Source organism: Lacerta agilis, chromosome 1, assembly GCF_009819535.1.
Source record: "Lacerta agilis isolate rLacAgi1 chromosome 1, rLacAgi1.pri, whole genome shotgun sequence".
NCBI classification, from domain to species: Eukaryota; Metazoa; Chordata; class Lepidosauria; order Squamata; family Lacertidae; genus Lacerta; species Lacerta agilis.
This window is the reverse complement of record NC_046312.1, coordinates 38,013,440-38,022,677: the sequence shown is the minus strand read 5'-3', so window position 1 is coordinate 38,022,677 and position 9,238 is coordinate 38,013,440. Positions and strand designations below refer to the sequence as shown.

Below are 9,238 nucleotides of genomic sequence, written 5' to 3'. Positions count from 1 at the left end.
AAGGCTCTGAAGGCACAAGCTAGCTTGGAAACTGAAGTCCACTGTGGCTGCGGTCCTAAGCACTTATATGAGAGTCAATCCCACTGACATCAGAGGGCCTTCCTTCTGAGTAAATATGTTGAGGACTGTACAATGAATTATTATTATTATATCAGTCCAGGAAAACCTATCCAAATTTAACTCCTGTCTCACATATCTCACTTGCGTCCAAATTCCGATGGCTCCTATACCTTGCTTTTAAAAAGATAGCCAACTTCAGGTTCTAAATCAAGAATAGTGCTACTCTCAATTAGCTACCCGGGAAATGTGCGTTTTACCGATTTGGAGATGGGGTTAGCTTTTCACCGACCCAAGCAGGGTATGAAACTGGCCACATTGTTGTTATTACTTAGTATTCTCTCAGGTAACTTCAAAACCCTGCTTGCACATCAATAGAAGGAAAAGACAGTCGGGGGGGGGGGGAGAGAAACAGAAATTAAAAAGTAGCATTCGAGACTGCAAATGTCCTCGTTTATTTTCCAGATTTTGTTATTGTTGTTATTGGGATATTTAGGTTTTCGGTTGTTTTATTCAGATGCTCGATCTCTTTCGAAAGATATTCGACTCAAAAGTGCCATGCAAATCAGCGTTACAGAAGCCTAGCCGTCAAGTGGTTGGGACAGAAATCAAACGCACCAACTTTCCTTCCAATGAGCCCAAGTATATGCAAGTCTTTCATGCAACTGGATTATTATTTTTTTACAAACTATCCTACACACAAACACACACACACACACACACACACACACACACTTCCATCCTAAAGATTTCTAAACTAAGGCTTTCTCTATCCCCTGCGAGGTCAATTCTTGCTGCCCTCCCTAGAATACAAGTTTAAAATGTGTCCTGGAAGGCGGGATTGTGTTGGCTGTGTTACAACAAAGCGATTCCCAAGGAATTTAGGAAAGTGACATTTTCGGAAGAAGCAGGGAAAAAGCCTCCGTAAGCACCATTCATCGAGGAGTAGATCTCTTTTAAAGCAATACGTTGGAAGAGTCCAGCTGCAAAAGTAGGAAAGGATTTGCATAACCTACTGCTCTGTAGGTCTCCGGGCACCCAAAGGATTAACCAAGTATTCATTACCATGAATATCTTGAACTGCGTTACCGATTTATAAGACAGAGTAGAAAATACTGCACCACGACAAAACCTTCCCTCCTCCACCCCCCGCCCGAAAGACGCCTTTCGCCAAAGGAACCGACTTAAGCGCCGCTTGAAAGAGATCTGCATACGGAGGGCGGTTTTACTCACCTTTCAGTAAAGTCCCGGGCAAGTCAGCCACAGAGGAGAGCGCTTGCTCTTCAGGACGGCTTTAATCTTGGAAGAGTCCTCTAGAGGGGAGAAAGGAAGAGGGGAGGGAAGAAACGGGGGGGGGGGGAGAGAAGGGGAAAAAAAGCAGCGTCCTGGATCTGGCTCCGCAGCTTCAGAGGGTGTTGGAAGAGAGCGCGCAAGTCTGGCTTAAAGTCTCGCCGATCCTTTCCTCGCCTCGCTCGCCTCTGGAGCGGCGCGTTCAGGCTCTCTCGCTTTGCCAGGCTGAGCGCTCTCGGAAAGCGAAGCCATGCCCAGTGGCGTTTGTCAGCCTCTCTCTCCACGCTATCTTTCTTTATATGTGAGGGCTGATTTCCCGCAGACATCATTGTTATGATGGCTCATTTAATCAAACTGTTTAATTGCTCCGGTAATCACTATCATCATCACAGGTACTCAATCATTCATCATTTTGGAGGGCTTTATTGACCTCTGGAGCACATTCCCTTCGCCTATTAAAATCTGGCCAAATTTCTAGAGCCAACCCCACCCCCACTTGGGTGATTTTTCCCTCCCTTTCCTCCCCAACTTTCCTTCACTGTGACCCTGTTACGAAGAACCGACTCTCCCTCTTCCCAGTTTAAGCAGTGGTGTCATTGTTTTTGGGGGAGTTGTTCTCTCCCCCCCTCCCTTTTAAAGCTATGTATGTGCGAGGCCACATTCACAAGTAGATACATTGATAAACCCCACTATTAACAGTATTGTCTGGTTTAGATTTTATGTTCAGGGAGCATGAAAAAGAGAGAGAGAGAGAGAGAGAGAGAGAGAGAGAGAGGAGGGGGGAGTACAAAACTGCAGCAATCAATAGTTTGACCATTGCTCCTCCCCTAAACTTCAAGCATTCCCCATGATTGATGATCTCGGGTAGCTTTGGTAATTGACTGCTCTGAGGTAAGGCATGTTTTAGTTCCAGCAAAGTGATTGGAGGAAGCTGCACAAACACATACACACTAACGTGATAGGTAGCGTGTGTGTGTGTGTGTGTGTGTGTGTGAGAGAGAGAGAGAGAGAGAGAGAAGGAGCGAGGGAGAAAGGCGAAGAAAGTGTGTTGTGTGTATTTTCAAAAGTTCATTTGATCCTTGGGAACGGAAGAAGGGGGCACCATTTCACTCGATTTGCTGAATAACTTTGCTGTAATTAACATAGCCGTAAAAAGACATTACCAGAGCAATACCTTAAGCACAGGTTCCACAAAACACAGGTAAAATTGTACATGTTCACAATAACAGGACGGATTGGCCCATTTAAAACAGCAGCAGCAACAATAACACCCCAGTGCATTCAAATCTACATCAGTTTTAAGATAGTGGTTTTGCCTTCCTGTCTCCTGGCAGCCTCAGAGCAAAACCTAAAAAGATTTCCCTCTCTCATCCACCCCCCCCCCCAAGACATCACACAGCGTGGCTGATGGAAGCGATCACTTAATGAAGAGCGATGCCAAATGGGGTTGGTCTATCTTCTGCTCCTGGAAAAGTAATTTCGACAACAACAGCTAAAAGGTAGTGGTTTCACACAGAAAAGGAAACACGCACACAGAGATCTCTTTGAATACAAGATTCTGGCATGGACGGAGGACTTTGTTTAAAGCAGGCTAGTTTCCGCTGGCAGATCAACTTTGCATGCTCTCTCTCTCTCTCTCTCTCTCTCTCTCTCCCTCCCCCCCCCCGCCCTTTAAACCTTTGCAACTGCCTGAGTTCTTTCGGCTTGCATAGTGGCCATTGAATCGCTGCTAGAAGTAACCTCGGAAGAGAGAGACTAAGAGGGGGGGGGAACACAATGGGAAGCGCTGGCTAAAGGGTGCAGTTAAGCAGAAAAAGGTATTGAGTGGTAAAATAATCTAATAATAAAAAGCATGCCAGATCTAGGCTTGTATGGCACTTCTCCCTCGCCCACCCCATTTCTGGCTTTTTGCAATTCCCCCACCACGCGCACGCACGAAGCCAGGCAGCCTTTCTTCCACTCCTTCTCCCTCTCTTCCTTCTCCTGTGCCTCCTTCTTTATCCCACACTCTCCCTTTCCTATCTGGAAAGGCACGTTGATTTGCTATGGGTATGATTTGCAGGGTGGCTTTCTCTCTCTCTCTCTCCCCCCCCCCCCTCCCCGGGTGGCGTGGAAACAGCCCTGATTGCATACTCTGCATATCACAGGCTTTAAGCGCTCGCTCGCTCGCTGGTTCTGTGCTCGCTCTCTTCTCCCTCTCCCCTCTCCTCTCTCTCCCCTCTCTCTTGTATGTGTCTCTGTTGTAGGACTGGCTATGGCCACCACTACTTCCGGGTTCCGTCATTTCATTCTCCCGCCGATCAGCGCTGCAAAACTGAGCCTCTTCTATAAGCCAGCCAGCAGCCAACCTGCCAACACTTACTGACACTCACTCATCTCAGAGGGAGAGGTGAAGAGGGAGACAAAATACCTACCGGGGAAAAAAAAAAAGAACGGAGGAAGTCCACGTTTTGCAAACTATTCCATTTTTCTTCGCATCCTACCCCACCCTCCCCCTCCCGGTAGTTAAAAAAAAGGGGGGAGAGAGGGAGAAAAGAACCTATAGCTCTCCTACAAGACAAACCCCAAACGCGGAGTTACTGAGAGAAGAACCCGAGGTTAAAAAGATTCCTCTTTTCTTCTTCATCATCATCAGCCATCATTCATTCACTACCTTGACATTCCATGGCTTTGATTGACAGCTGGAGTGGCAAAAAGCCATGAGACACGACAGTTTGGTTACATGTGGGTTGCTGACGGGCCGATCGTAACCTTCAGTTGGGGGGTTGACGATTTTTAATTTTTTTAAATTATTATTATTTTTTACGCAAAGGAAGAAAAAAAGGAAAGAGACAGAGAAAGGGGAAACGGAGAAGCAGCGCGCGGGAAAAAAGAAGATCACAAACTCGACGGGGTTCTTTGCCTACTTTTTATTGTTATTGCTGTTGTCTTTTATGATTATTTAAGCGTGCTGGAGAAGTCTATAAGTGGGTCGAAAGGACAAGGGGGAAAAGGGATTCTTCTTCTTCACCACTCAATCACTTTTTGTTGTTGCTGCTGGACTGGGATATTAAATATAGGACACCTCCAGGAGTTTATCGGAGCGCAGACTGATGGCGCAAAGGGTAGGTTTAAATCTCCAACACTTACCTTACGTGTATAAATCCTCTCTTAAGAGGGCCTGTCGGATTTGCTCGCCTCCGTCGCTGCTGCTCATGGCGGCCACTATTTAAAAAACAACAAAACAAATAGCAGCAAAAATTATTCACCGGTTTTGTGTGTGCGCGCGTGTGCGTGAGTGTGTGTGTGTCTATCTCTCTCTCCCTCTCTCCCTCTGTGTGAATGTGCGTGCGTGCGTGTGTGTGTCTGTCTGCAATTGTTCCACGCTTCTTTCCTCTCTAGCTTTTCCCCCAGCAGCGCGATTTCCCTGCTCCTCTCTAGCTGCTCAGTGGCGCGGGGTTCACAGGGGGGAAGGCTTGCCTGCTGCTGCTGCTGCTGCTGCCGCTCCGCCGCCGCCGCCGCTGTGTTGCTGTGGCTGTTGCTGCCGCCGCCGCCTAGGAAATTCAGCTACATTTGCTGCTTGGTTTGTCTCTGGTTTTGACAAGGACAAGGGGGAATTGCTGCTAAATAATGTTTCTGGTAACTTTCAGATTATTTGCTCTCCCACCCACCCCCCACCCCACTCCTCCCTCGCGCTCTTCCTTTCCCTTCCCAGCCCTGCTTCCCACCGCCGCTCCGAAGTATTAATCTGTTTACTTGTGGGTTGTTTTGTTTATTCGTGCTCCGCTCTCTTCTGACTCGGCGAACATTTTTCGCTTCTCCCTCTCCACGCTTCCAGTTTCCTCCTTTATTTTGCCTTCGGTAGATTTCTCCTCGCCATCAGCAAAAACACACTCTGTTTCTCTTTCTCGCACACACACATACTGCCGGTCCCTTCGTTCCCTTCCCCCAGCTCTATAAACTGCACTTTTTATTTTGATTTCAGTCTGTACAGCTTTCTCTCTCTCCACCCTCCCCTCTCTCTGTTGTGGCTGGTCCTGGTTTGTAGTTTTGCTCTGTTTTGTCTGAGTCTGGGTGCTTTACTCTCTTCTGACTTTTGTTGTTGTTGTGTTTTTTTTATTTTATTTCTCTCTCCCTCTTTTTTTGCTCTTTTTTCCTTTCCTCACACCCTCTTTTCTCCCTCCCTCTCCCTCTTTCTCTCCCTGGTTTTCTTTCTTTCTTTCTTTCTTTCTTTCTTTCTTTCTTTCTTTCTTTCTTTCTTCTGGCCCATTTTCTTTTTGACAGTACGATGAGCTGCCTCATTACGGCGGGATGGACGGAGTAGGGGTACCTGCTTCCATGTACGGAGACCCTCACGCCCCCAGGCCGATCCCCCCAGTCCACCACTTGAACCACGGGCCGCCACTCCATGCCAGCCAGCATTATGGAGCCCACGCCCCGCACCCCAATGTCATGCCGGCCAGCATGGGATCGGCTGTCAACGACGCCCTGAAGCGGGACAAGGATGCGATCTACGGGTAGGTACGAGGCAGGGCGAGCCCGGCGCCATGGCCCGGGTCCTTTGCAGCTTCTGTGCGGAGGGGGTGCGCGCGCGGAGGGCTCGGGGATCTTCTTTCAGAGCAGAGACGATCGTAGTTGCGAGCGGGTAGCCCTGCTGCTTCCATGGGAGAGGGAAATGGCAGGGGAAGGTTTCGAGCAGCGTTTTCAAAAAGGCTGCCCTTCCACAGAACCTCAGGGACACATGCACCCGTCCCTATATTGCTGCGCTTCTTTTAAGTGATAAGAGCAATTTAGGTCGGTTTAGTAAGGAATGCCGCGGTCCCTTATATGGGAGAGTGCACTACAGTGCAGAAATCCACCGATATTTCGGATGGACCCATAAGGTAAACTGAAACTGCATTCCCTTTTCATTTAAAGCAGCCTTCATCCAGGCTGCCCTAACCTGAGAGTAAGCCTATGTATAGTTCCGCAGGCACATTTTACACAGATGTAAGTTCCATGGGGGTTGTTTTGTTTATTATTTAGAGGCTGAGCTGTAAATATAGAGCCGACTCAAAAATAAGACGGTGGGGGTAGTCCTTGAAAACACCCCCAACGCAGACAAAAATAAATTGAGAAAAGAGGTGGGAGTTACTGACATCCACAGGAGAACAACTAAGCATTGTAGTTGGGAGAATGGAAGTAACTCCCATCAGTACAGATCTGTTTGGCTTTTTATTACATTGCTCTAAAATAGGATGTGTAGTGTCATCACCATCCGAGGAGAGATAAAGAAGGAAAAACTAGAGAAAAACACATTTTCTGCTTATACACAAATGCCATACTTTCGCTTTCCCAACTTCATAGTCTGCTAGGGCAATTGGGGGGGGGGTCTGTGTTAGTAATATATAGACTATGTATTTTTCTGTTCAGCTCGTTTATGGCTGGGCAGTTGGTATTTTTATCAGGATGCCCTTCTTCAGCCTGGAGAAACTTTGCTGGCATCCTCTTCCCCCCTCTTCCCTTCCATTCAGCAAATATGCACGTTTTCTGGCTGCTGTTAGATTTCACCGAGATATTAAGCAGTTTAAACAGTTTGCGTAAGAATAAAGTTTCCCCTTTTAGCTTGGGGGCAGGAGCGCCCACCCCACCCCTACTTTAGTTATTCTGAAAACCACGAAAACTTGGCAGCTGAGCTACTTACTGCTCGCCTTCCTCGGTGCTTATTGTATTGGCTTATAGATTTGTGAGGGCCCGATTTCGGCGCTTTTTTTTTTTAAAGTGTGCATGTGTGTGTGTGTATGTTGTTTTTCTCTCTGGCCTTGGCCTCGCTTTCCAGTGCTGCTTCTCCCCCCTCCCCCTCCCAATTTTTTTTTCCTTTATGGAAAGGCTGAGGCGTTGTGAGAAAGCGTGGACGTGTTTTGCTTTTTATTTTCGACAGGAAAAAAAAATACTTGTTGATCAGACTTTTTTTTTCTCTCCCCCACCCTCTCTCTCTCCTCCTCCTCCTCCTCCTCCTCTCAACATCTCCTTTAACCCCCACCCCACCCCACCCCCTTTTTTCTTTTGTGTGTCACTGCCCGGCAGGCACCCGTTGTTCCCCCTCTTAGCTCTGGTCTTTGAGAAGTGCGAGCTGGCGACCTGTACCCCGCGAGAGCCTGGGGTGGCCGGCGGAGACGTCTGCTCCTCAGACTCCTTCAACGAGGACATCGCCGTCTTCGCCAAACAGGTCGAACGCTTTTTAACCCGCCTTTTCTCTCCCCCCCCAACCCCCCAACCCTACCCCGCGCACCCCCCCCCAGGCAAAAGTAACACCTCGCACAAAACACCTCTTCTCCCCACCCCACCCCACCCCGCGCAAAACGCAACACACAACTTTTTCCATGTCTCGTTCCAAGTTGTGAGGGAGAGAAACGAAGCGTGTGAGAGAGTGCTTACATTACATAACGTGGTTGCGTTTGTGAGGAAAGATTCCTCGCCAAAAACTGGCCCGAATCATATCTTCACCCGCACCCCCCTCTCTCCTCCCCGTCTCCCCTTTCTTTCTCTCTCTCTTTCTCCTCTCTCTTTCCCTCTCTCTCTCTCTCTCCAGTGGACACTGGGAGACATTCATTGGTCACTCTTAGCTTAACAGGAAAGGGGCATTGTTAAATGCGGGTGGGGGGGGTTTAAAAAACTGGGAAGGGTTTTAAGTCTTTCTGAAACCTCTCAGTTAAACAGGGGGGGGGGGGGTTGGGGGCAGAAACTGCAGAGTGGCCTTCAGTTTGCAGCACTCTCCTTTAGTTCACATACAGTATTTATATCCTTTCCCCATCCAGTTTGGACTGCTGGTGGCTGTGTTTGGGGCGGGGGTGTGTTAATAAGGGTGTGTATGTTAAAGACAGCTGAAGTATGCACTGATTCCCCCCCCTCCCCTTACTTCTACTTCATGTAGGTTCGGGCGGAAAAGCCACTTTTTTCTTCAAATCCAGAGTTGGACAATTTGGTAAGGTTCACTTCACCCCCCAACCCCATTTTGACTTTTCTTGCCCCTTTCTCCAAGAAACCCCAGCTCGCCCTTTTAAAATTATTTATTTTAAAAAAAGGTATAATTGCTAAGCAGAGTGTGTGTGTGTGTGTGTGAGAGAGAGAGAGAGAGAGAGAAACAGACAGAGAAAGAAAGAAAGAAAGAGAGAGAGATGCTTATAGAAAGTGACACTAAGGAACCGAACCATCCTTATCCAGGGGCTTCAAAGAGCTCCAGTTCTTAACATGGCAAGAGGACAACAAACACTTGAGTCCCCAATGCATTGCAAAGCTGGGTTTAAGCCTCGGGAAGCAAAAGGGAAGGAAACGGTGGCAACACGATTCTTTTGCTAATGTGGGCGATTTCAATATTAAAAGTGCTAGAAATCCGCTTGCAAAAGAGGTGAAGGCAAACCATTCATCTGGGGCATTTCACCTTTTCTTCTTTTTAAAAAGCCGGTGGTGTGGCGAGTGGCTGTTTAGCTGCTTGGTTGCTTTGCGGACTTTCAGAAACCGCTGGGGGAAGGACGCCTCTGTAAACCACTAATAGCTGCTTCTCTTTAAATGTGTGTGTGTGAGAGAGTAAGGATTTTTTAAAAAGTGCTTTAGGTTAAAGTTGATCAAAATTGCCCGAGCGTGTCCAATGAGCTAAAATCCTGGATAATGAGGGTGCGCCCTGACCATCAGCGGCTCCCTGCTTGGGTTTTTCCTTCTCCCAAATGACAACTTCTCTGCTCCCAATTTTCTTTCAGATGATCCAAGCAATACAAGTCTTAAGGTTTCACCTTTTGGAATTAGAAAAGGTAAGAGCAAGGGGTGCTACCTCCTTTTTTTATTCTCTAACATGCCCCAACCCCCGCATCTTAAAGGTTGTCTTTCGGGAAATGTCAGCTGGACACTGTAACTAGTACTACAAAGCACCGGGTGA

The 9,238-nt window shown here is 47.7% G+C and overlaps 1 protein-coding gene across 11 annotated transcripts in view; it reads left to right on the top strand.

Annotated features, from left to right (window-relative positions):
* Window positions 1-3,558: 3,558 nt before the first annotated feature.
* MEIS2 (Meis homeobox 2) overlaps window positions 3,559-9,238 on the top strand; it is a 227,297-nt gene continuing 221,617 nt past the window's right edge. For 2 of the 11 annotated variants that reach the window (XM_033144618.1, XM_033144643.1), the window contains exons 1-5: window positions 3,560-4,451; window positions 5,611-5,843; window positions 7,393-7,534; window positions 8,240-8,290; window positions 9,063-9,113. In XM_033144618.1, the coding sequence (XP_033000509.1) occupies window positions 4,440-4,451; window positions 5,611-5,843; window positions 7,393-7,534; window positions 8,240-8,290; window positions 9,063-9,113 (489 nt within the window). In that variant the 5' untranslated portion in view covers window positions 3,560-4,439. Of the gene's footprint in view, window positions 4,452-4,740; window positions 4,966-5,610; window positions 5,844-7,392; window positions 7,535-8,239; window positions 8,291-9,062; window positions 9,114-9,238 lie in introns of those variants that run through there. The other 9 variants (XM_033144636.1, XM_033144627.1, XM_033144600.1 and 6 more) reach the window with 8 other exon arrangements.